Source organism: Lepisosteus oculatus, chromosome 4, assembly GCF_040954835.1.
Source record: "Lepisosteus oculatus isolate fLepOcu1 chromosome 4, fLepOcu1.hap2, whole genome shotgun sequence".
Taxonomy (NCBI): Eukaryota; Metazoa; Chordata; class Actinopteri; order Semionotiformes; family Lepisosteidae; genus Lepisosteus; species Lepisosteus oculatus.
The window spans coordinates 63,243,531-63,271,068 of NC_090699.1; the positions used below are offsets into that span (position 1 = coordinate 63,243,531).

The window sequence follows — 27,538 nt, forward strand, 5'->3', positions numbered from 1 at the left end:
AAAATTAAATGCCATGCCCAATCAGACAACAGTAGCCCAGCTGAACAAATATTTTAATTGATCCCTGTATACACAGTTCTGAATCCTTCCTTTCAATATTGCTATTGAAATGAATCCACAGCAACTGCCTAGTTCACAGCAGCACAACCTATTGTCTTAAAATCCCTTTCAGCGACATTTATGCAACATGATCATTAAATCGAGGACAATGGTCATGGGTTCTAAAACTGATTTGCAATGGGAAAGAATTAAAATGGGTCAGTATGAAAGGTACCAATGTGAGATATCAACATGTATGCCCATTATTTGCATATTAAGTCCAGTGATTAGGTGCTGCAGACTTGCAGCAAGTTGCCAATGGACAATTATTTGCCAATCAAACTGTAGTTATGAAGATTTAGTTAACCTGAACAGAATTTCTGTGAAAAAGCCAGTCATTCCTCTGATAAACTCAAGGGCCGAAAAGGGTAAATAACCCAATTGGCTTTAGAGCGAAGCAACATTGAAGTTTGATCTTTTTATATGTCACAAAGATTTATTCAAGGCACAGTACCAAAGTATCTCAGCTTATGGTTTTATTGGGCACAGTCAGGATCCCAACACACTGAATTAGGTTTTAGGTTAGACAAGGAGAAGCAGGCCATGGAAAGCTGCACCCAGCTGTACCATGAAGTACTTAACAGAACTATCAGCTCAACTCTGAACTCCAGAGCGGAGGGTCGCGTGTTCAAAGCCCAGGTGGGATGCTGCCACCTGCTTGATGGTTAAACAGCAAATTTAGCTACAGCAGTATAGCACTTCCTTCAGGTGTATTCTTTTCCCTACAATGTTGCAAGTTACATTAACTAGATATGTTCTGTACTAGGATCTGTAAGACATCCTCACAGAACCATGAACAAAATGTATATGTGTAAATGTGTCATAGGCGCATAACAAGAGTATTACTATTAAAATGACATTGCAGATATGATTCAAAGACTTGAACAGCTGAGAACTCGACCATCCGCATACACCATTACAAATGCTCAGCACCTTACAGATTCATGAACATGCCAAAGGTCAAATTCATTCACTTCTTGCAGTTGATCATTCCTGAAATACAAATGCGAACTTGACACTTGAAATCCGACACCGACATCGCCGGATATGCATAGCCTTCAACATATTTGTAAAGCCCTCTTCTGCCTTTGAAAACCACAGCAACACACTAAACGTAATGCCCATCCTACGGGCAGCAGCTACAATACTGCATTTTACCTCTGCATGCCCGAATCGGACCGCTTCAACAACTGAGGAGCTCCTGATTTCCTGGGCTGCTCATTTATGACTTTACAAGCGTATCAATCGCGGTTTTACCGCATCACGGCCATGAAATGGCACAAGTGGCATGAAATCTAAAAACCCAAATGCGCAAACCCCACACTCCCCATCGAGGGAGAACTAGACTGTTACCTGAAGTTCACACCAAGCCACCTCCACCCAGGTGTCCGTGTCCAGCCCCTTGTAGACCGTCTTGAAAGACCCCCTCCCCAGCTCGATGTCAAACTTGAGGAAGCGGCCCCCGGGGGACGTGGAGACCGCTTTCATCTCGGCCTCCTCCTCGGTCTCGTCGCTGGCCGCCTTGCCCGGGCCCCTGGCGTCCTCACACGGGGCCGGGGCGACGCGCTTGTGCCCGGCTTCGCCTTTCTCCCTCTCCTCGTCCGCGCTGGCGCTCTCCGTGGCGCTGTCCTTGCGGGCGCCCTGGCCCTCGGTGCTGGGGCCCTCCGGCAGGGCCCCCCGGGCGCCCAGCGTCCGGCCCACAATGGTGCGCAAGTTGATGTTCAGGACCTTGCACCGGCTCTCGCCCTCCGGGGGGTCAAACGCCTGCTCGTCGGAGTCGGAGAACCACAAACTTCGCCTGATGAACCTCTGATGGGCGCTGCGCTGGTAGTTTGACGGAGGGTAGGCGCTGGGATCGCTTCCACCTCTCGGCACTGCAGTAGTGTCCATGTTACTAACATTACTGTCACTGCTGGTTTCATAAATATGCATGTGAAGTTCACATTCGGAACCGGGAACAGATGGGAATTTAAGTCCCAACGGGGGATCTGTACTGGATTCGCCCCCGGTTTCCATTTCTGCTAATAATTTCAGCATTTATCTCGGATGTACCCAGAACGGCTTGAACATGTTCGCTCTCCAATGGCAATACAGTACCTGCAGCACAGGGTTGCACTGACGCAGTTCGCTAGCATGGGTATCACTATATCAATTCCGTATACATCCAGTTCGAGCCAAGGCAAAATTGTATTTATTTCCTAATAAACGACGACCTGGACATAGCATACCATGCAATTCCTCGGCCCCTGTGATATTATGGCCACCTCCAATTTAATTTCCTATCAGCGGCTTCGCATCTACTCTGCTGAAAGTGCACAGTTGGGATGCGCTAAGAGGAAGAAAAAAAAAAGCTTGTATTATTCATTATTGCTCAAGTGGCCTCCGCGATTGTCTCAGACGGGCTGCACGAAATCTGGAAGGGAGACTGCATAGTTGGCCAGCTCGCAAAAAAGACGGATTCTCGGCTGAAGGCGAGATGAACCTAAACAAAGGCACGACCTTAACAACGACGAGGAAATGTGAGTTTCAAACGTGCATACCGAGCTCGGAAAAATGAGGAAAAAAATCCTTTTTTTCCCCCTCCCAATACCAAAGGCTAAATACTCAGGGGGAGGAAAAACCCAACATATAATAATAGGCTTCCCTTCCTCCAAAGAAAAAGAAAACGTCTCATGGAAGAAAAAAAAACAGAAACAAAATAAAAATTTTCTGCGCCACGGCCGGTTTTTCTTATCCTCCAGTAAGCCTTTTCACCGAGAGCGGGGAGCCCTGTTTCAGCCGCAGCTGCTGGTCTTCCTGTCTTCCGCCGACACGCAATTTTAAAAACGTATTTAAATCTCTTCTCGCCTCAGCAAAAAGCGCCCGAAATCCCAGAAGACAAAAGGAGCAACGTGGGTGAGAACAAGCCCAGAACACGGCATGACACTGTCTGTCTTTCTCTCTTTCGCTTTTTTGTGTGTCCCCTCCTCCTCCTCCTTCTCCTTCTCCTCCCAAAGCCTGGTTTAGAGTCCTCGTCGCGTTAAAATAAAAAACCCTTCCAGCATTGTCTCCTTCTCCGGCATTTTCAAGGTAGTCCACGAAAACCGCTCGGCTACGGCTCCCATTTTTACACGTCGCTTCCACGCCCCTAGCAACGCCGTGCGCCCAATGGCGACGGGCGCTTCCTGTCAGTCCCCGAGGCCCGGGCGCGAGGGAGGGGGGTGGAGCCCCGGCGCCGGCCCCGCCCACATGTCCACGTCAGGCCCGCCCCCAGCTGATCTCGCCGCCACACCCCGACGGGGTAGCTCCGGCTGCCTGCTCCCTCTCTCCCTTATTGTGTATCGAGGGGGGCAAATGCACTCATTTTGGGGGGGGGGTTGCCCATTAACTTTTCTCAGACCCAGCGACACAGCACGTAGTTCAGCCTGGCGTGGGTCAAACTGTCCTGTCCCTGGGCTGGCATTTTTGCAGAATGCGGGTGACGGTCATCACTACAGAGTTCTCAACACCAAAATCTGAATTTCTTTCTGCCCGTGTTTCTAGGTTTTCACATCGGTTTCCGCTTGTCTTCTTAAAAGGATTATGCCGTGCGTGTTGAAAGCGTCTTTTTTTTTTTAGTCGTTCTCTATGACAGCTCTAAGTGATGTTAATTCCCGTATTTTAAATATATAGAGAGAACGGGGGAGGGGGAGTGGGCAAAATTTATTTCCAGTTTCCCTGGCCCAGAAAAAAAGGCTGGGTGAAAATAAAATAAGTTGTCTTTATTATTAATACAAGCAAGGCGTCGCTGAGATGAGAGTAAGAATAATGTTGCTTTTATCTGCTATTTCATTTATTAAAGAAGATTTTATTTACCAATAGGTGTAGAATATAATCTCTCTAATGCCTCACCAAACATATTAGTAGTTTGTACTCGAGCAATTTAATTTAACATTTAGGAACATTTTGCTTTCTCATTTTGGTCTATAAGGGTTAGAGGGTGCAGACAACAAAAATATAATGACAGTTTTTTTTCTAAGTATGCCTCTTTCAATAAAAATAATAAGAGCACCTAATTTAATCTTACAAACCTTTTTGTACATAACTCTTTGACTTAAGAGCATCCAAGAGCAGGAAATGTCGATTCATTGTAAAAGGCGGATTAGCATTGGTTAGTAATACCAGATGTCTGCATTTATTCCATAGTTTAGTACGAAGAAGATTCATATTTCACTCTGGGTGGCATTAATATGCTTCAGAAAGGCATCTTCTTGGCCGTGTGGACGCCTTGTCGCTACCCGTTGTAGTATTTCTCTGGGGACATAGGTGGCGCTACACACCTTGTTTTTAAGCGCTTCGTGTGGTTCTGGCAGATACAGTGGGAGGGCGGAGCAGTGTCGAAATAGAGTTATTTTTTTCACAAAGAGCACTCCTGGAAAAGGTCTGACTCACAATTCACTTCTATACACGAGTCTTTCATTCTTCTATTGAATGAAAGACTCATGTATCACTTTGTACATGCATCTATAATAATAATCATCATCATCATCATCATCATCATACATTATTATTAACTGGAACGCATCATGTCTTTTTGAATTTTTTTTATTTGGCATAAAAAAATCAAAGTCAGACAACAGCCCAGCCTCGGAGTTCACGGATTTTTTCTGCTGCCGGTCATTTCAAGGTCCAGCAGGCCACAATGAGATCACACCTGGACCGTTTTTACTGACTTTCAGATTCCCTTTATACCGGTGTGTTACAGGCAAAGGATGTCCAGTTCCAAGCTCTTCAAGACACGGTTGGCACCTCTTCTCCAACTTTATATAGCAGGCGTGCCGCAGTGTATAACTTCCGTGTGACAATTATTTTTACGTGGTGAGCAATCGTAGGAACAGTGAAGCCAACAGGTCCGAGGTTGGATGAGGTGCTGGCTGCTCCTGTTGCAGACATCGCCTGCTATACTTAGCACAGTGTCTAGTGTACAGACTTAATTACAGAACAGCATCAGTTCTTGATAAGAAACCGATGCTGTGATGACAGTGTATTCACAATAGCCAGGTGCTGTTCAACACCATTATATCTGTAATGTTCCTTAAAATGAATGCGACAATTTCCAGTCACATTCTTCATAATCACTTTTTACATTTTTCTGATACAAAAAAACAGAAATAATCTGTGAGGAAGCTTCCCATCACAAGATTTAGAAAACAGAAGTATCTCTTTCCTTCCTGTAGGTTGTGGGAATTGCACCATAATCTTATTTTGATGGTGAATACTCGTGAAATAACATGTAGGGAAGACAAGCTGCCTATTTGGAAAAAGAAATATAGATTTTATTTTATGTATGAAGCCCATGCGATATAATATGTTTTAAAGTGGTAACACTTCAAGTTACACACGCCTCCCTGATACATTTTAAAGACTTTGATTATTATGATTAATAATAATAATAATAATAATAATAATAATAATAATAATAATAATAATAATAATAATTGCTTACACTTACATAGCGCTTTTCTAGACACTCCACTCAAAGCGCTTTACAGGTAATGGGGACTCCCCTCCACCACCACCAATGTGCAGGATTAGTTATGGTGTGGGGTTATTTTTTAAAACAGCTAGCTCAGGCTCTTCCTTGGTTTTTATATATATATTAAAAAAAAGACCACGTTTAGTAATAATAGCATTATCACAGGACAGTCACCTTGGCTAGACGGTTATAACCCATCATCCTGCATCATTCTGCCCCGTGTAAGCACGCTTGTAGAGGAATCGCCAGTGACACGCAATATTTCGTATTTCGACAAAAGATACAGGCTGACAGGGGAAGTTACTTTCGGTTGCCTTTTTTTTTTTGCATTCAGTTCCCTGCCTGGCGTCTGCGTCTCATTGGTAGAGGAAGCGACAGCGAACTTCGCCTCGTACCCGTTATCGCACCGCGGTGAGCAAGTTGAAAGGCGACTTCAGCCCTTTACGGTGGACTGCGAATGTGAAACAGTTTCCTTGTGCCCGCACACAAGATGGATGAAAGCATGGAGATGAACGGACGTCCCGACGGAACCAGCGGAGACTTTCTCACCGGACCGGTAAGCCGTAAACAAAACCGTAGTGGCCGCGAATGAACGCTTCTTTTTTTTTTTTTTTTTTTGAATGGGAAATGCCGGGTTTCCAAATGCCGGACTGACGAACTGTAACACCAGTTGTTACAGGATGAGCAAATGGTTAAATTATCAAGTGCAAGAAAACAAAGGGCGATCAGGAAAAATAGTCATTTTGCCAGCCTTGAGCCTTTTGTGTCTGTGTGTAGGCGGTGTTCAGTTTAAGGCCGAAGACTTGTGCATTAGTGTTATAACTATTGCCATTCTTAGTGCTTTTGACCGCAAAGGATTATTTTTAATGTATAATGTGAAACACAACACGTCGACGACAGGCATTTGTGTTACTTTCGTTTTTAGTGTTTGAATCTCGTCTCGGTTATCGGCTGTCTCGGTGACCTGTTTATGGACACTGTCCGGTGTCGTGATGGTGAGCTCCCCCCCTCTCACTCCGGCCACTGTCTGATGATAACGTAATTGGAAATACCGTGCTTGCAAGGGGAATGATGTTTGTACGGGATCATGTGGTTGCAAAACGTGGAGAGCTAACGAAATGAAGAAGGATAATGTTTCTGGAAATTCAGGGAAATAACATTCCAAAATAATCAAGGATGTCAAATAAAACATTTAACAGACACCGCGATGAGACCTTTGAGTAGACTGTATGTGCATTTCGTCCATTATTATTTTTAAAATAAAATGATATACAGCCAAAGAGAGAGTAGAATTCGTACAGGGCAGTGCATGCAGTTGCTTTAGTGGAAAAACTAATTCCAGTAATTCCGTCTTTAAAAAAAGTATAGATATGTAATTTATTCCTTCGTTTCTACATATATAGTTGTTTAACTCTGGAAATAGACTCATTTTTTTACGGGGTATATATAATTTGCCTAATATTGCTTTGAGTCGCTCAATGTTATATCATTTTGCGTGTGTACAATGAGTGCAGATAACAGTTTCACTAGACTAAAAGGCTAAGGGCTCTTTTTATAAAAGAACCTGCCGAGATTCCTCATGACCAGTTAAAAACCCCTCTTCTTGAGCTGCTCCGTTTGGTATTGAAATGCTGGAATGAGGACAGACTCCAACTTTTGTCGGTAAATTAAAAAAAAAAGCAATTTTAAGTTTATGGAGAAGAAAATGATGGACAAGTTAACTTAATGAATAAAAAAAAAACTAAACCAGGTTATTAGGGCTAGCCAGAACAAATAGGGAATTGTAAACCGCCTACGTGCCAGAAGTGGTTTTAGAAACTTTTACTGTCAAATTCTGTCATTTTTACATTTTGGGAAGAGCCTGCCTAAAGGCAATGAAAACACGCTCGCAAGTTTAATATGGGAAAAGCTGAGACGTTCGTGGTGACTAGAGAGTTTTCTGCAAGAACCGTGTGCCACAGATCCTGTGGGGGTAGCTATAGCTGAAGAATTTGTTTTGTGGCGATTTTGATAGACCAAAAAACAACACTGAAGTTGTGTTGGATGGATGATATATTTTACATTTTCTAACAGCCTCTTTCAATTCAGGGGCGTGGGGGGGGTGGAGACTATCCTGGTTAACAATGGGCACAAGGCAGGGTACACCCTGGGTGGGACGCCAGTCTATAGTACGGGACACACAGACACAGATATACACACACACACTCAGGTCCAATTTTACCAGAATGGTTTTGGACTGTGGGAGGAAATCCACCTGAACACAGGGAGAACATATGAACTCCACACATCTACCGTAGCACCCTGGGTCTGGAATTGAACCCAGGGCCCCAGCACTGCGAGGTAACAATGCTCACCCCTGTGCCATCGTGCTGTCAAAATCTGTCATTTAAACTAGAATATAAGACAGGTTCCGAACAAGAGGAGAATTTTAGCCCATCTGGACCTTTTGGTTCCTTGAAGGAAACTAGGGTATCAAATTAGAAGCGGCTTTTTTGTAGACTTCTGCTGCCTTCCTTTTGCGTGAAGAATTCCCTCACGTTCTCAGACATAATCGCCTTAGTTTCCCCTTGTGTCGTCCTGTTTGTATTTCACTGCAGATTCCGTAGATGTCTTGTTAGATGGGCTTAGTGAGGACCTGTGAGGCTATTGAATGCAGTCCCCTTGCAGTCTTCTCTTCGCCCGATTAAAAGGATTCTGTCCCTTCAACCTGTCAATGTAGGACAGTCCTGTATGCCTGGAAATGTACCTGGATGATCTGTACTATGTAGAGATGTGTAGAGATACTGTATGTAATGTGTAGCATGTACTTGCTTTATGTATTGTAATGAAAATATAAATCTGCTTACCTTTGACCTTTATACTTTCAACATCTTTCTGCTGTCGTGGAAACGGAGATGTTTTCACTTGTGAAATAGCTAATTCCTCTGTACCCCCCCAAAACTAGCTACAAGAGTTTAAATATCTTGTAACTTTTTTCAGAAGTGCTCCCTTATAGTGGTTCACTCAGGATTTAGAAAGAAAAGGCAACCCTTTTCAGCCGAGGTGGGATGTCACAAAAATAATAACCACACCAATTAGTACACTTTCAGAGTCAATTTGAAATTTGAAATATCGTAGCAGATGTTACTATAGTATCTTCAAACCCCACAAAAGGTTGTGAGAGTGAGGAACACACTAGTCGAAGTTGAATTAACATTTGAAGTTGACACCCTGCCTTCCCTCAAGTAAAGTCTGGATTAGATGCTTGTCTCAATTAGTTACTAATTACAGATTAGGCTAACTGAACTGCATGTCCTCCCCACGTTTTTTAACGTTTTATGTTCTTTATATTCTGCATATTTGAATAAATAATAACACCGATATAAATCTGGTGAAATAAAGCAGCAGTAATTTATGCAATTTTGATGGATTTCGTGTATTGTCTTATTGTTTCCCAAACATCTGAAAACCTGCTACTCTGCATTTGTGAAGCTGAGAAAAATAGATTTGATTTTGCAATGCAATGGAGAAGTGACAACTCCTTTCCCCATAATCTAAGAGTTCATTTTTACTTCTGCAATTACTTTTGAGGTCTGTTTTACTAGGGAAAAGGGTAGTTTAGAGCTGTAAAATGTTTCAACTCCTATGTGACCTTGGGTCCTGTGAAATAATGAAAATCCCATAGTGTAGGCATCTGGGTTTGTGTAATACAGGGCTCTGTTTTCCAGTTCTGTCATTCAAAACCTTTTTGTTGGTCTTTCATTTGATGAAAACTGCTAGAAAATAAAACATGCAATAGCTTATTGGTTTGACTGGACGTGAATAATTAATATCTCATTTGTCTGTCCTCTAGTACGTCACTAAAAAAAAATGACAGGAATTCATTTTGTATTCTTCCGCATAAAGAAACCAAAAATGTAATGGTATTTAAAATGAAGCACTTTAAAGTACATAACAGTATGAGACCAGAGCATAGGAAATGCGAAGGTTAGAGATAGAGATAGTGATTTTTGGTTAGTTGAGTAAAAGGCTCCAGTCCTGGTGTAGGATTTGTCTTATACTCAAGTCTCAAGGTCACTGGTTCAAATCTGAACTGTGATATCAGAAAACTGTAGGCTGAAACAGAGCACAGTGGACTAAATCACAGTGTGGCTGATTAAAGAAACCTTGGAATCCTCAAGATACAGTATATTTGCCTGGGGTGGGTGTAACGGGGGCAAAATGATAAATTATGTTAATTTTTTTTATTGCCAGGTTCCTCAATACTAAGACCATGATGGTAAATCCAATGTACTACAGAAGCTCACTTAAAATAGTGTGCATGATGTTGGTCACCATGTTATACAAAAAAGACATTGCTGCTCGAGACTCAGCCCAGACTAGGAGCATCACATTCCTGGGTTTGGACTGAATATACTACCGTGCCAGACTAAAGGAACTGAACCTTTTAAGTCTTAAACAAAGACTGTGAGGAGACCTGACTATTCAAAATCCGCAAAGCCAATGACAATATTAAGGCATGGGAAATCGACAATAAAACATGAACCGGAAGACACAAGTGAAAACTATATGGACGTGCATAAAAAACTGAGGACAGGAGGCATTTTTTTTACACAAAGCGTTATGGGATATCCTACCATGGTGTTGATGCTGATACTCTTCTATCAAGGAATAGCTGAGACCATGGATCAACTAGATAAAAACAACTGATGGGTCAAATCCTTTCTCACATTTCTTATGTTCTTTTGAAATCTATTGTGTTAAAATAAGGGGTATCCAGTGCCTGAAATCCAAAGGCTTTCAATGTGTCCTTAAGTTTAGCTCAGGGTAAAATGGACCCAAATATGGTTTAACTAAAACTGCTCCACAGCCTTTAGCTGCTGATTAAGTAAAAGAGATTTTCAACCCTGGCCTCCACAATTAGGAGCCCCTGCTTTCAAGTGATGGCTTTGAATTCCTAAATGGTCATTTGTATGCAGGCGTTTCATGAAAAGTAAATAAAACGTGCTGCATTTGTGAAAGACATTTTCCGAACCCACCTTTACAAAACACGGCTTTAGGCCTGGTTTGCTTTATAAATCACTTGAAGGGAAAAACAAGTCGCGAAGGAAAATAAATTATTCATAGCAACTCCAAAGTGATGTGACATGAATTGGATCTATTGACCCTCACATAATTAGAACCCCTGCTGAGGTGCAGATGAAAGATGTCACTCTCAGACACGGGCAGCTTTGTCTAAAGTCTACCTAAATCTCTCTTCTGATGGCTTGGGGAATGTTCTCGGTCCTGCATGCCAGACCGTGAAAGTTATTTCTCTGGCCCGAAAGGCTTTAATAACAACATTTCATTTCATTCATGCGAGGTGGGGTGGCATTCCAACAGCCTGGAACTGATTAAGATACTGTATGTGCGGTGTTCCAACAGCACAGGAAGAAATCGACTCCACAGGATGCTTAGTGTGACAATCCTGCTCAATACTCCTGATGTCATCAAACCGATTTCTGTCCTTGCTGGACTGGTCTCGGTTTGCTATAAACAGTATTATGTCACCACAGAGCTCCTCATCTAAGTCTGATTAGCCTAACTGTTGTGAAGGAAAATAATTCTTATAAAACCCTCCAGTTTAGTGTCCTGCTACTGCTTCTTGATTCAACTGTAATAAAGTGGAGTAAATTAACATAAACTAGTGCAAAAGCGACAACAATCTTGTGTTCACAACAAAACAGTGATATTTGTTACTTCACACAATGCGAGATTTTTCATATGTTCTATTTCTTATGCTTTTTTTGAAAGAGTAGCTGTTTAATGAGCCATGCTTTTCCACACACTTACTGTATATAGTGATTGTGCCTGTGTGTCTGATGCAGTTCAGACTTCTGTGATAAAACAAAATGCTTGACGCTCAATAAGTCAATAATTTGCAATATGTCACACTCATTGGAAAGTCAATAATTACCTGCAGACCCTCTTAAACTGCTTCTGCCTTAGGAAGGGACACAATATTAGAGCTATTTGTATGTGTGTGTCTGTGCTTTGGGCCCATTGTTGTTTTCCTTCCCCAAAATCTTCCATCTCACCCTCTTGTATATACAGTATATATATTTATGTGTATTATGTGCTGGGTAGGTTTGTTTTGCCGAAGAAAAGGAAGTCATCTGCTCAAGTGAGGCAGGAAAATTCTCCAGAATTCGATCAGCTCTCATTGTGCTAGCCTATGTAACAAAACCGATCTTAACATAAAGGAGCTTTTCTGGGAATATGACCAGTATCCGGTGGAGGAAACTGACCAGAAAGTTGCTGACATGAGTTTGTTGGCAGGAGCAGCGGGGAGGGAGAGTGGATAAAAGTCAACTGAGCGTTCTTTGCAATGTCTTGGCCTGTAGCGAGTGCAAAACTGTAAACCACTGCTGTACAGCTGAGTCCAAGTCAAGGGCGGAGCCCCATATCAGCTTTGAGAGCTTCGAAACAAGGCTTCAACTACTCTTGGGCAATAGTTAACCCACCTTTGATTTTAAAACAGGCTTCTCTTTTTCTTACTTTCTTAAAGGTTTAAAAACTGTCTTCGAACACATTAGAAAAGCTTGCTCTTATATTCTAGCATCAGTATTTGTGTTCCGTTATTTCAGTGTGCAGTGAACAGCTACATCCGTGCCTTTTTCGTTAGTGGTGCACTGCAGTCTGTAAGTGAATATATTCGCCTTTTATTCTTCTGCTAGGTCTTTTACTGTATGTCAAGTTAATTTATTTTCTGGTAACACAAATTGAAGTTGATGTCTAAATTAATGTTTTTAATTGTGACAGTCACAGCCTCACAGTGGAGGTTCCAGCATCAGAGCCAAGTGGCTTCACTCCACAGACAACAGGGAATCCTGCTATGCTACAAGGTCAGACCTCCTACCACTGGAGAATTCAGTGCAAGCCAAATTGCATTTTCACATGAAAATGCAGAAGCAGTGGAGCACCATTAAATGGAAACGTGAATACATATAGATATGAAAAAAACACTTACACATCTAAAGTGTAAGCAAAAAAATGAACCAAATAAAGCAGGAATTGCATATTCACATATTGAGATTTGGGTTGCGTACATTTCCTTGTAGTTCAGGAACTACTGTTCCTGCTGTTCCAAGCTGAAAACGGCACAAAACCTCTAGAGTGGGCCTCCTGAGTGAACAGGAGGTTTCCCGTGCGGAGGTTGGACAATACACTTCTGAGGATTCAAGCCTGGGTCATGTTACTAGCCAACTGTGCATGTTACTAACTGGCAAGCCAACTAGCATGTTACTAGCCGACTAAAACTGGGACTCCCCAAGCGGATAACAGATGGTGAAATTAGTCTACCAGGGCTCCCTCGGCCACTCATACAGCATCCCAGGCACTGGTAGCCATGTAGTTTTGTTGGCAAGGGACAAGTTTTGGTACTATTTGGTACTAACCCACCATGTACAGGGCGGCGCTACCTGTGATGTGCTGAAGGCAAGCAGCAGAAAGGTGGGTGGGTTAGAGGAACCTGCTGTTAACTCCTCATTCTCCCCTGTGTGCGGTGGCAGGGTTTGTGGCTATGAGCCAGGAGATATAAAAACATACTATTTGCATATGGCATGCATTACATAAATAACAAGCTATGAATTCCCAAAAATGTTATGTTAGATATTTCTGAATCACATTATGCTGCATTAATTTAAAGAGTACTGTACCAACGTGACAAACTCAGATCAAGTAACAGGGTGGGTTTAACAAAAATAATGACTGATTAGAAACTTGCCACAAAAAAGCTGACAAGTGTTTTATTTTCATTTTCTACTGTTATAGTTTTGTATTTCCTAAAAAGGTTGTCAGATTGAACAGACGTTGTGAACATACACAGTCTCTTAGTATGGTAATAGACTACAAAAAGGAAAAATATTGTTTTTACTGGTTTAATGATTTAATCCTTCATTTAAAAAGGATTCAAGACCAGGAATTAATAAATAACATTCAAGGATTGAACTAATATGCAAAAAAAATTCAGACCTAACCTTGGATCTTAAAGGAGCATTATGTGTTTTTGTTAATGATATCTTTCTGAAACATACGTTAGAAGCAGTACAGATAAGAATCTGTTTAAATGCGCTGCTTACACTCTGAGTGAGAGGCAGCTGTAGGGAATGGGCTGACTTGAATGCCGTCAAGTCTGTTTCTCAGGACCAAGGTCAGGTTTAAAAACCGAAGATTAAAATCCCAGATCGCAGCTACAAGGTCCCAGGGCTTTGGAACTGAGGGATGAGATCCGAGGTAAGACAGAGTTGGAAATGGGGTGCTGTCACCCCATCTGCCCACATTCCTGCAACACCTCTTTATATGCTAAGTACCAAAGGGAACTGGGCAAGGGAAGCCCCCAGTAGCCTGACGGTCCTGAAGCGTCTCAGGCTGATGAAATACAGCGGGGTCCTTTGTGCCTCTGCCACGGGCAAAGCGCTTAAAAGATAAAGATAATAAACTATTCAGTTGGAAAAAGAAACTTCTGGTTATTTTTTTGCCAGTTAAACCCGCAATTGATTTCTATAAAATGGTTTCCTAAGCTCCATATTTGCCATTTGCTGAATAAAAAAAACAAACAATACGTGGCATAATTCTAGACTACATTACAGCTTTGCCCGGATAAAGACTGTACTTTAAAAGATAACAGAGTAAAAGGATCAGAGCACTCCCGCTTCAAAATCGTTTTAATTTCCATTAGGAAATTAAAGGAGGGGAAAACTCCATGCTGTGTTTAAAAATAAGTGTTTCTCACATTTTGTCCAAGGATAGTTGAAAAGGAAGAGATAAGAAGCTCTCAAAACAGCAGGGTATTGTTGCTTACAGTGAAGCTGCCTAGATGCAGAGGCTAAGAAGCTGAGATGTACAGTATCATGGAGCCACCCCAGAGCTGTCTTTGTCAGAAGTGTAGTTCCACAAGGCAGACGTGTCATTATGATAAAAATACAGCTACGAGACAGCAGAACAACACACACTGGAGGTTCTTACAGGATGTTTTGGAGGAAAAACTTAAATATCTCCATTGGGGGAAAAAAATGCACTGGGTTTGAAGTCACCTTTTGAGTCCTGCTATTTTCTGTTACCTGGTGGGAAAAAAAAACATTCCCAAGGGTGCTTTTGTGTTTTAGTGTTCAGAAAAGAGTCAGAAATAGCATGTTATCCAAAGATATCATGCAGTAAATTCAGCAAAAACAGATGGGCAATTTAAAGCCCCATAACCTCATATAAAATTAGAAATATTAGTTTATTCTTGGCATTCTACAGGCTATTAAAATACCGTATGTCATTTGGCAGAAAGTGGAAGAGGAGTTGTGGGTAACTATGGAGAACCTGTCAACAGCTACTAAGTGTAAAATAGCTAAAGTAAAGCTTAGCATCCCACAGAAACTGGCCAAATATGTTGGGAATAAATACTTAAAATACTGGGTTGTTTTTAGCGTTGAGCAAAAGCATTCCTTTTCATCCTGGTGTCAGTAATTAGATTGTTAATGTGTCAGAATTGGCAGAAAATGGCTATTTTTGTGTCGTATAGATGAATAGAACTTTTCTGGACACACTGAGTGCCAAAAATATATTTTTAATGGAAGAACTGAGGTCATCAAACAGTATATATTATCTGTCATATCCTGAAAAAAAAAAACACTGAAGAACTGCTTCTACAGACAATCTTCTTATGGTGCTTTCTAGTTTTCGTATGCTCTTGTTAATTGCATTGTCTTGCAAAAAATATTAAATTAACAAATAAAAGGATGAAAAAGTCCCCATCAAGAAGTGACCTGTATGTTTAGGCACATGCTATTTAATCACTTTTTTCTCTTGCTACATTTCAATTTTACTTGCAAGGGTGTATTACTTAGTTTCAATGCAATTAAAACATTCACATAAGCATTTCCTCATGATCTGATGAATGCAAGACACAAACAAAATAGAAGTATTGAATAATTCATAGCACTGCATCCCCAGCTGCAAATAAGCATACAGACTCCTATAATAAATATCATGTGCAGAGCAAGAGTCAATTGGATTGATTACATTTTAGGGATGCAAAATTATGCTCAACTTAAATTTGTAAATATTCTTAATGAAAACACTTGCCAAAGTATGAAAACATTTTTTAACAAATGCAAATGATGTCAGTAGACACAATTCATAATGAATGAAATGAATGTATTGCCTGTCCACCCAGTTACTAAGAAGAAGTGAGTGTGTTTAATATTTATATAAAAAACTATATCTCCTTAAGAGCCCTGTCAGCTTTATGCTGTTGATTAGTTTCCTCAGATATGTCCCTAATCTTCAGTCATTTACATTTTGAAAGTCTTTCATCACAGTATACTGCGCTTGAATTTTACTTATTTCTCTGCTATCTCAAAGTGCCTAACTGGCCTTGCATTCGTGGGGATATATACATAGGCAGACATGCTTGTCTGACATGTTCACATCAAGTGATTTTATTTTTTGTCTCTTGGTATGTTATGTGCGAGTTGTCTCAGAGTAAATGTGGTTTTTAATTTTTGGCAGATTAATGTGCTGTTGTGCACAACGGTTCTTTGTTAACTACACATCCTGTGCTAGACCTGGAAAGCACAGTACTTTCCTTGAATAAAGAGCCACAGGATTTTAAGATAGATGTTGAGAATTCTCTCCATTTCCAAATAGCTAGATCTTTTATACTGCTTTTTCTGTACAAATTTAAGAAATTGTGAGCTGCCACGATTGATTGCAATGACCTGCCTTGACTGTGTAAACAAATAGCTGATCCAAGTGGACTTTGCTCTGTGGGTTAGTTCCCACAGCCATTCAGGTACATTGCCACCTACAGGTGTAATGTAGGAACTGTGCTCCCAGAAAAGCAAGAGATACTGTGTATTGCAGATTGAGCAACTGGAGTTTGGCTTACAAGAACCTTTCAGTTAGCGTGCAGTTAGTAGCAGTTAGGTTTGGAAGAGAAGTCAAATCACCTGCTAGTAATGAAGATCAGAGCTGGAATGAAAACCCTGAGAGACCTTTAACTCAAAGACTAGAATGTGTTGTGGTGCTGTCCATAAGAACAGAATTCAGAAGTATATGGATCCACGTTTTCCAAATACTGTACATTTCCAAATGTATCGTTGTTTGTTAAAGTATTTGAAGACGATGTCTCCGCTGGAAGCTAATGGAACACTCATTCATCACAGAAATGTTACTGTTTTTTCACAAACTCTCCACAGACAGCTGTAACATCCTATAGGAACATTTACCATGGTTTGCTCTATATACTACCCTTTCCTCCAAAGTTGTAACTGCATTTTCCACGCTGCAGTTTCTTATTGTGCTGTGTTTTAACAGAGCTCCTTATGTGTTACCACACTATTTATCTCCATGTTGCTATGCTTTTATTCCGTTTTTAACAGTATAAAAAGGAAAGGTACATGTCCCTAAATAAAGATGATCTTAAACAAAGTATAATTATATGCAAATTATAATCTAGAAATGTTTTCAGTCTTAGTAAACCTTTATCAGCTTTTGACAATCAGAGTATTACTTTTGAAACCTGTCATTTGCTGTGGAAGTTCTAAAATTACAAACCACAATCATTGTTCGCATTGTATACACAACCTGACGCCAAAGTTAAGAATTTGCTTTTCGTACACTTTCTAACTCGGAAGAAAGAAGGGTCTTTTTCTTCCTAAAAAGCACGACCCGCTCCACAGCTAATATAATCCTTGTAGAGTTAAGAAAGGTACTCAGTAATGTAAGAAAGCTGATCCTTTTTAGCATTGTCAATTAAAGAGTTAAACTTAAATATATATTTCTTGGAAACGCGTGTCTTCTAAAGCAATCTGCCTTACAACCTCAGATCCAGCGTACGCTCTATCTCTGATCAGGGAAAATGATTACTGATTTGCCCAGCAGTCTGCAGGATCAGTGATGCTGATCCTGGTGAGCCCCAGTCCAGCAGGTTTTATGGGTAGCCTTTAAGTCATCAATTTCTAAAGGCCTGGAACAATTAAACTCCGATCAATTAAACAGGTGATGTGTTCAATTAAGTAATTTAGATCAAATGGGAGTGAAAATCAGGATATTTCCAGCCCTCCCGGACATGTTCCCTTCACTTGATGCATTATATACTAAGTCCTAATAGTTGAAAAACTAAGGTTGCTGCTGGAAGAGGTGTTAGTGGGGCCAGCAGGGGGCGCTCACCCTGCGGTCCATGTGGGTCCTAATGCCCCAGCATAGTGATGGGGACACTATACTGTAAACAGGCACCGTCCTTTGGATGAGACGTAAAACCGAGGTCCTGACTCTCTGTGGTCATTAAAAATCCCAGGGCATTTCTCGTAAAGAGTAGGGGTGTAACCCCAGCGTCCTGGCCAAATTTCCCATTGGCCCTTACCAGTCATGGCCTCCTAATAATCCTCATCTATGAATTGGTTTCATTTCTCTGCTCTCCTCCCCACTGATAGCTGGTGTGTGGTGATTGTTCTGGCGCACTATGACTGCCGTCGCATCATCCAGGTGGGGCTGCACATTGGTGGTGGTGGAGGGGAGTCCCCATTACCTGTAAAGCGCTTTGTGGAGTGTCCAGAAAAAGCTCTATATAAATGTAAGCAATTATTATATTATTATTATATTATTATTATTATTATTATTATTATTATTATTATTATTATTAAATAGCATGTGACTAACTGGAGGGAGACCTACTGTATAAGAGTAACTGGACTAGGCGCACAGGTTCATCGAGAGGACAAGCCCACAAGATGACATCTGCCTTTGACCGGAAGTCCCCATCCTTTGTTACTCTTTTATTAGTTTGCTAAAAACCTACCCTGAGCCTAGTTTATAGGTACATGAAAAAATGTGTATATACCAATTGTGATTAATACTTAATATTTGTAGATTTAGCAAGCTTTATATTTATGAATTAAAACAATATTTTAATAGTGAATATATATTTACCATCAGACGTTTACATAATGCAGTGGAAATTTATAACTTCTGGAAAAAAAAATTAGAAATGAGCATACTGATATTTAAAGCACCTTTGTAGACAATACTTTTATAGCATCACATCACAAATATTTTTCTTTTCACATTCATGGAGTTTTGCAAGCAAAACAATTCCTGAAATTAAAAGAAAATTAAAAATGTCTCTTATTAAGAAATGTGTTAATTATAAATGTCTGTTGTAATATGTAAACATTTAATGACAGCTGTATACTTATACAACATTCATCTCCATCAGACGTGAATCCCTGGGTGAAGCAATCTGTGCTTATAGAGGAACAAGTAATAGGTTTATTCCATGCTGATAAAAAGAAGAAAGAGAACACAACGTTTCGGCCGTGGAGCCTTCTTCAGGTGTCAACCTGTGCTTATAGAGGTTTTCAAAAGCACTTTTGTACTGCTGGCATATTTTTGAAGGTAAGACTGTTTAGGTCTCAGTTCTTTTAGGAAGCAATATTTGGTTTGAGAAGAGTAGCATTGCTTTGACCTTCATTATCTGAAGGCTTAAGAGGGAAAGGTACTGTAGATGGACATCCAGACGATAAGAATGTTGTAATGTGTAACCTTATTTTGGTCAGTTAAGCAACAGAAAGGTCACCCACTGACATCGGGGGATTTCCACTTTTTAAATTCCACAAATGATCTGTGGAACAAAACCCTTAACCCTTTGTGATCCCTTGTTTGTGATCTTTAAGAGTGGTAGTGCAGGTGGACAAACTAAAAAATGCTAGAATGTTTTCAAACTGACTTAGGCCTAGATCAGAATGAATACTTCAACCTGCCCAATTTCTATTGCAATTCAAACCCCAGTACTTGACAGCTATGAAGATTGTAAGAGTCTTTGTTCTTCTGCTCAGAAGGAAATCTCCCACTGCGCAGCAGGGTTTTAATTTGCGATTGTTGAAGCAGGTCAAGGTTTTGACTTGATCTGGCTAAGCTATAAGTATGGTTTCTTAATGGAGCTTTTCTAAGTCACTAACCTAAAGGGTAAATGGAGCTTAATGGAGCTTTTCTAAGTCTCTGGGAAAGAGAAAGGTTGACAGTAGGTACCGTGTGTATGCATGCAGGCAATTGAAAATGTCTCAGCTCAAAAATACAATTCTAAAAACATCTGAGCCCAGACATTTACATGTGTTCTCTTTGGAATAGCTATAGTCTTGCAACTCTCATTCGTAAGAAAAAGCAAGACTGCCCCTTAAGAAGATACAGTGGAAATGCTGAATGGAATGTTTCTGAATTCCAGTCTTTAGTAAACAAGTCTTTGCTTGAATAGGGCAATTTGACCACTCTCCAAGTACCGTACATCAGTAACCCCATTAACTGCAGGCCAGACTGACAGGCAGTAAACACTGGTCATGTTCCAGGTCACTAGTTCAGAGGAATTAACCAGTTGCTCAGTTGTACTTTTCTTCAATGACAGGCCTTTATTAATAGTCCAGAACCAGCAGTAATGAGAGCGGCACCCACAGTCCCATTACGCTTTCCATTACATCTTCAATTGAAAGTAATATGAAACCATATGTTAAAAAAATACAGCTAATGTATGTATTCAGTCCTACTGCATCATAAAATGCATCTGTGGTTGCACAAAATAAATAAACCATCTAAAAAAAGACCATCTAAAATAAATTACTAGCAAAAGTATTAGATTATCTTTTGTGTCAGCATCATTATTGTTGCCCAGTACAGAGGTCTCTCATATAAAACTATATATTTCAGTACGTAGTACTTAGTACTTAGTACTACTATACCGTAGTTAAACAGAGCTACTGTAAGTGCACTACAGCACATCATAGCTAAAGCGCAGGGATTTATGATGAAATATTTATAAAAACAGTAGAAAATCTCTCGTGAAAGCAAGATAACGCTGTGCTAATGGTATGCAAAATTAGCGTGACCAAATTAAAGGGACAAAAAAACAAGAAAAAAAGGTTCAAGTCTTATGGTGCTAACGTGTGTCTCTCTCTCTCTCTCTCTCTCTCGGGTCAGGGGTCGCGTAGTGGCCGTGTTCTGCGCAGTGCGGGGCCCATCAACATTAATCACTACGCCAATAAGAAGAGCGCGGCAGAGAGCATGCTGGATGTGGCTCTCCTGATGGCCAACGCCTCCCAGCTGAAAGCCGTGATCGAGCAGGGCAGCTCCTTCGAATTCTACATCCCCCTCATCATCCTCATCAGCATATCCCTCACGCTGCAGGTCATTGTGGGGGTGCTCCTCATTTTCATAGGTGAGTGAGAATCCCTGCAGAGCAGTCCGTGCATTTAAATTTCGTAATGGATTCTGGAAAGTGTCCAGTAACAGATCAATGCGCTGTGAAAACGGCAGGAAAATTTTAGTTTTGCAGGTTGACTCTGAAGTAACTGTTCCATCTTTGCGGCACTGAAGGTGCCCGTGGGTATAATTTAGCAGCATGCAAGAGGAAAACACTATCTGAACGGAAGAAGAGTTAGCAATCCACAAATAAGCTGCCTCGATTTCTGGCAAGGCGTCCTATCAGGGGGTCCAGGATAGTAGGAAAAAACATACTGTACTTCAGCAACAGAATGATGAGGGCTTCATTATTGTACTGAATGCCTCTGTATGAATCTGTATTAAATCTTGATTTAATATCCTGACCAAATCCTGAACTCCTAGTAGAAGAAAGGAGTTATCTGAGTTGAGGCTGTAATTGCCTGGCATTTACAGTGTGAAGTGTGCTCCACCCTTAGCGAGGACAGGACGTGGTACAGTATTTTATTGATGGAGCATGTTACAGGATCGGCCATGGCGTCACATTCCTCCCCATCTGTCTGCGCTCTGTTGCTGCGCACCACTCAAGCAGCTACTCTGCACACTATGTCCCTTCTTTCAGGCTGGGGCCATCAGAGGATGCCTCCTTGAAATGTTATGAGGAACCTGCTGCTTTTAATTCGTACTATTTTTAAACATCGGTTACAGCCGAACAGCACAGTTATCATATACGATGCGTCAGGGCCCAGGACTTGAGCCTTTGCTAAAATCCATCCATCCATTTTTCAACCACTTTATCCAGTACAGGGCAGCAGGGGGGCTGGAGTCTGTCCCTCGAAGCAACGGGCACAAGGCAGGATACATCCTGGACAGGACGCCAGTCCATTGCAGGGCATAAACATTCACAAACATGCATACACTCACACCAGGGCCAGTTTTCTCAGAAGCCAGTTAACCTACCAGCATGTCCTTGGACTGTGGGAGATAACCAGAGCACCTGGAGGAAAACCACATAAACATGGGGGGAACATGCAAACTCCACACAGACAGCACCCCAGGAACTGACCCCACTGCAAGGCAGCAATGCCAAACACTGCCCTAGTGTGCCAGCCTGAGCCTAGACTGAAAGGTATAAACTGCCTCGTTAAATTTTGAAACACTTCTTAAAAGGATGTACCAAAATAACATACATTTCTTCAGAAATTATGCCCAGCGTTCTGTTGTCTTCCTAAGCATCCCCCTGAGAGAAACCCGGGAGAACTGCTCAGGAATACAGATGGAAAAAAAAACTTTAAAATGCTTTTATTTTTCTCCCTTTTCTGCAGTTCGGTACAACCTGAACGATGAAAACAAGCAAGTCAGGCTGAACCATCTCAATAACATTGCCACCGGACTGGTCTTCATCATTGTGGTTGTAAACATCTTCATCACGGCGTTTGGGGTTCAAAGACCAAACGTTAAAAGCTAAGCAAACCCAGTGGCCAGGTAATTTCAGAAAGGTGTAGAAGTGGCACTTTTACTGTGTGGAAGTGTTTACCAAGAGCCTTATTGTGTTTTTCCTCCAGTAACCTATGGCCCAAGACACAAAGTAATTTACAGATCACAGCATTTCAGTGGAGATGTCCTTTCTCTGTATTTCAACTCAGCATCACCGACTTAGGCATCAAATCACCCCATCGGTTCAGTACCCCGAACAAAGAGTGGGCGTGCTACAATATTTAATAGGTCACTTTGGTAAGAGAGAAGGACACCTATCACCTGAGATAACGTCAGAATGTGTAATGCTGTTTTAACTGGATTAGGTTGAATCGTCCTTAATCAATGTACTAGTTTGTGTATAACTGCATATTTGAACTTAAGATTATTTTTGTGCATTAATGTACAGCAAACTCTCAGTTTAACAGACTAACACTGTATGTGGGAAGAGGTATCCATTCTTGGTGAATGTCTGTTAAATCATGAATGTAGTTTTTTCAGCCTGGTGATGTCCAACAGCCTTCAGACAGGCACACAGGCAGTGTTCACAGCCCCCATAAATTACTGATTAAATTGTTACTAAATAAATCTCCTGACTTATTGTTTTACCTATTGCAATCAACACAGTCAGTGAAAATAGTTCCAGTATATTTTTTATTAGAAATATTCCAGCTCTTTATTTCATGTCATAAATTTACTGTATAAAATTTGCTAAAATATCCAAAACACATAAACCACCCGTTGTAAGAAATTCCCCTACTGTATCTCTATACCAATTGCCCTTCCCCTATAGGGTGCCTTTTTATATGTATGCTTTTTAGACCTATTTAAAGGTATGCTGTGCAAAATATGCTATTTATTGTTTATTTTTCCATCTGACTGAGATTTATTACATATTTGTGTTACTTTCGTGTACATTACTGTACTGGAATTGTTTTTGCGTAATGGATGGTGTCATAAATAGATAGATAATACTTTATTAATCCCGTAGGGAAATGTGATATACTATAATTTATAACTATATTTATAAATTATAGTATATGTTATAAATATAAAGCTACAGCCCATTTCTACTTTAATTTCTTCTATTTTGCTATTTGCCATTCATGTTTAAGAATAAACCAAGTCTATTATCCAGGCTAGCTATCACTTCACCAGTCTTTGTCCGTTATTGTGGGGCAAGTCCAGTATTTCTGATTTTACAGACAGAACTCTCCTTTAAACCCAAAGTCCGTTAAAGAAAGGTCTGCGAGACTAAGGGTTTACTGTACTGTGGGTTAGTCTAGAACCTTCTTAATATGAGTCTTCTGTGGTCTTTTTTGAAATCACGAGCAGCTGAACAGCCTGCTGTCTCAAAAGCTGTCCAGATATGCATGTAACCTCTAGTGGCTGAACATCATGACTCACAGCTGCAAGGCCTCTTCAACTCCACAGGGATCAGAAATAAAACAGTCCTTTGTGCTACAGCTCTCATTATATCTTAATCATTATGCTGTTCTCTCAATCAGGATATTTCAGCAAGAACTAACCTGTCAAGAACTTTCATACAACTGTTTTATTTACTTTGCATATTTCAAATGGCAACATGTATTATGTAGAATCATATGGAGTATACATACAGTATGGATTTTAAATGTAATTTGCAAAGCAATGGAACATGTCTATGGCAAGCTGTACGCTAAAATACTTTGAAGTTGCAGATAATCATAGAAATGACAGTTCAACAGCATTCATAGGCAAAAAAGGATTTGTGTTCTCCCAAAGGACAGAACAATTGATGATCTGACCACTAATGAAGGATATGGTCTTTTATTAGCAACCTCATTAATTAGTCTTTTGAAACACGTTTAAAAATAGCATCTCTCTGAATGTGTGGCTGTTGTGATTCAAGCTGAACAAAACCTCTGTTGTTTTATCAGTGCATCTCTTTCCTTTCAGTAGTACAGTATTTCCCAGTTGTTGGCAGAGGCCAGAAGGAGTGGAATTCACCATTTCAGATGATATTCATGAATGCTGAGGTCACCAGTCCTTATCTGAGACACAAGCTGAGCAAACTGCAGAACTTTTGTTTGTCTTTTTCTGTTTTTACTGACAGCTGATTATGCTTCTGAAAATCAACAGAAGTATATTTTAAAGGATATGTACACAGGATGTAGAAGGTTCAAACTTTCCTTTTAAAATGTGTAGGAAATCTTTGTCATGAGTTTTTTTATGAAAAATATACAACAATAGTGATCATAAAACCATCTGTGAATCAAAGGCAACAGAGAGACGACAACAGTTTGACAATGGATAGTTATGTTCGTCTTGATCTCATTTTTGTCTGTAAAAATATTTAAATCATTTTTAAAACCTTGTTTCTTCAAGGTCATTTTAGTAATGATACTGCTTTGACTATTATTTCATTAAAATAGGATTTAATGCCTCATCTGTATGATATTCTTAGAATATGAAGAAGTTATATTTTTCAGTATCGTTTTTTTAAACATTGAAATGCTGCAATCTGAACTATGCAACACAAATTGGAATAAATTAAGTCTTCAGTGGTCCTTTTTGCAAATCACAAGCAGTTGAAGCCTACAGTCTCAAAATGTGTCCAGATTTGATGTTCTAAATCAGCACAGATTGATATAGAGTTTAGTGGGTGAATACTGGAGTTCAAAGAACAAATGTAAACTGATTTAGAATCTGAAGTGCTGTAGAATTCCTGAGACAAAGGGTCTGTGAATGCATGTTCATAGTGGATTTGGGAATTATAGATTTATATAATTGGATGGTCTTTTGACATCCAAGGGACTTTCCATGTATGAATTAATTCTGTTCCAGTTTGTACGTACAGTACATACTGTATAAGCAATGTACTGGTAACATTTTAACACTCACTTAAATTAGGCCCATTGCAATATATATTCAACTAATAGGTTACAATTTAAGGTTAGATGAATATAATAGCTCCAGCAGTTTTGACTTGAATTTTTAACAGATCAGTCTCTTTGACTAAAGGGCTCCCTCTAGCGTTACCATATAAGTTCTTCAACTGTCTGCCTTCATTTTAAATAACTACAAAATTAAATGTATATCGGTATGAACTCATACAAATCGATTACCAATATTAATCATTTGATTTTTCCACATCATATTAAACTACTTTAATGATGTCAAATAATCTGTAGCTTTAAAAATGACAAATCTATGTTTTTAGAAAGTCTTCAACTTCACTAAAAACAAAATCTTTTAGATTCTTTACATTTTTTCCAGTTTCTATGATAGATTTTAATGCTGTATAAAAGAGTGTGATAAAATAAAAATGCTTTTTAACTCTTAATTAGCAGTAAAGAAATTAATAGGGTAAAGATATATATATATGCATTATATGAACAGTACATATTTGAAACATGTATGCATCATTTAGCTATCCATTAACAAATGTAGATTGTTTTATTAATTATATATATATATTTATTTTGAAAGTCATTAGGTGTGCATAGTAAATAGAAATGACAAAAAAAACAGTTTTCTACCTTTAAGCAAATTTGCTGTCATTTATTGTAGAACAAATACATTCCTATTAAAATGATGTGATGTGATATTATAATGATTTCAAATGGCATTTTCAAGAGCTCTTAATCGTGACAGTCTGAATATAATTTCCATCAGTTTCTAATGATATTGGTTTGTTCAGTGTGGACCACTGGGTGAGAAACACTGATAACATACTGTTTTATGTATTTTGTATCAGTGACTTGCTTTTTTCCAAATATGCCTTAATGTAAAAAGTAATTTGTTGAATCTAAATAAATTGAGAAACAATGTCTATGCTGTTGGTTACAATAACGAAGTTAAAGGAAATTCCTTAACGGATCCCCATGTGAACCTGCATCATATTTACTAACCTGGTGCAGAGGCACCAGTGTCACTGTCTCTAGAAAAGTGAATGACTAATTAGGGTAGACTTTTGGGATTTCATTTTCTGTTTAGATAGCTTTTATGAAACCCTTACCTGAATTCTGTGGTCTTAGTACTCAAGCATAGACTTCTGGAAAACCCTGTTTGCTAGGTTGAATTATAACACCTTATAAAAGCATGTTGAAAATGTGGCAGGCAGAGTTTGGACTAGATCTCGTTCCAGCAAACATGCTTCACTGCACTGGCTTCCTGGTGAATTTACCAGGGACATAAAGATGTTGCTCTTGGCTTTAAAGGTCCCGGCCACCTAATAACTCACACTTACGTGGCTTTCCCTGGACACTGTTCTTGGGCTTGTCCCCTCAGCACTACTGTAAACTGGAGAGGACTGAGTTTCCTCCCACTATGGACCTAAGCTGGACGGTGACGTTTTCTTTCCACAGCCCAGGTGCACGATAAAATTGAGTGTCTTGTCTGTTGCCTTAAAACTGATATGGTCAGACTTGCATTCCTAGAACTATTATCTTTTTATTGTACAGGGATCCTGTTTTATGAAAGGTGCTCTATACAATAAAGCATATTATTACATATTTATCCACTAATATACTGAATACTATATTATCATGCATCATCAGTAAGACTCAAAAGAGCACAAGATGTGTGGGGAGTGCTCTGGCGCACTCTGGCTGCTGTCACATCATCCAGGTGGATGCTGCACATTGGTGGTGGTGGAGGGGAGTCCCCACTACCTGTAACGTGCTTGGACTGGAGTGTCCAGAAAAGTCCTATTTAAGTGTAAGCAGTTAATAATGAATTAAAACTGTGTGATAGCAGTTGTTTTCTGTCAAGTCACCTTGTTCCCCTCTCACACACCTTTACCTTCCTAAAATGGTAAAGAAAAGACAAGGATTCATTGGTTTCCAACGAACTGCTAATTAGAGGATGGGTAAAACTGTGCTTTGGAATCTTTCAAACAAATTAATCTTTCTGCTTTCAATACTAAATCTTCTGAAAGAGTTAAAATGACTTTAACATCGTCCCACGAGCTGTCAGCCAACATTGAAGCATTTGGCTACAGTGATTCTTGCAAATCTCTCCGCATTATCAGATCCACTCTTGTCACTATTCCCTAGGATTTAAACATCATTTTATACCACCAGGGGTACAGCACAATGTGGATATGATCAGACTTAATATAAGTACATCAAGCAATCTGAATTGCTGAGATGCTTATATGAAATGATTAAAACACTAGCTAAAATATTTTTCCTCAGCTCTAATCTCTTCTAAAAAAACTAAACAGGAACTCTCCCTCAATTTAAATAATGTCTTGTTTTTGGTAAGCTG

The 27,538-nt window shown here is 40.0% G+C and overlaps 2 protein-coding genes across 15 annotated transcripts in view; one reads left to right on the forward strand and one right to left on the reverse strand.

Annotated features, from left to right (window-relative positions):
* Positions 1–2,406, reverse strand: part of LOC102692886 (serine/threonine-protein kinase WNK2) — a 47,459-nt gene extending 45,053 nt beyond the window's left edge. For all 9 annotated transcript variants that reach the window (XM_015348210.2, XM_069189472.1, XM_069189470.1 and 6 more), the window contains exon 1: positions 1,453–2,406. In XM_015348210.2, coding sequence (XP_015203696.2) covers positions 1,453–2,136 — 684 coding nt within the window. In that variant the 5' untranslated portion in view covers positions 2,137–2,406. The remainder of the gene's footprint in view (positions 1–1,452) is intronic.
* Positions 2,407–2,529: 123 nt separating this feature from the next.
* Positions 2,530–26,099, forward strand: ninj1 (ninjurin 1). 6 transcript variants are annotated; one of them, XM_069189475.1, is made up of 4 exons: positions 2,530–2,618; positions 5,928–6,149; positions 20,570–20,807; positions 22,135–26,099. In XM_069189475.1, exons 2-4 carry the CDS (start codon positions 6,084–6,086, stop codon positions 22,275–22,277), a joined length of 447 nt encoding a protein of 148 aa, XP_069045576.1. In that variant the 5' UTR covers positions 2,530–2,618; positions 5,928–6,083; the 3' UTR covers positions 22,278–26,099. The 6 variants fall into 6 exon arrangements, with proteins under 6 accessions (XP_069045576.1, XP_069045575.1, XP_069045577.1 ...); XM_069189474.1 differs by lacking the exon at positions 2,530–2,618 and adding an exon at positions 4,705–4,858; XM_069189476.1 differs by lacking the exon at positions 2,530–2,618 and having other exon boundaries at positions 5,855–6,149; positions 22,135–22,294; positions 24,224–26,099.
* Positions 26,100–27,538: the final 1,439 nt, after the last annotated feature.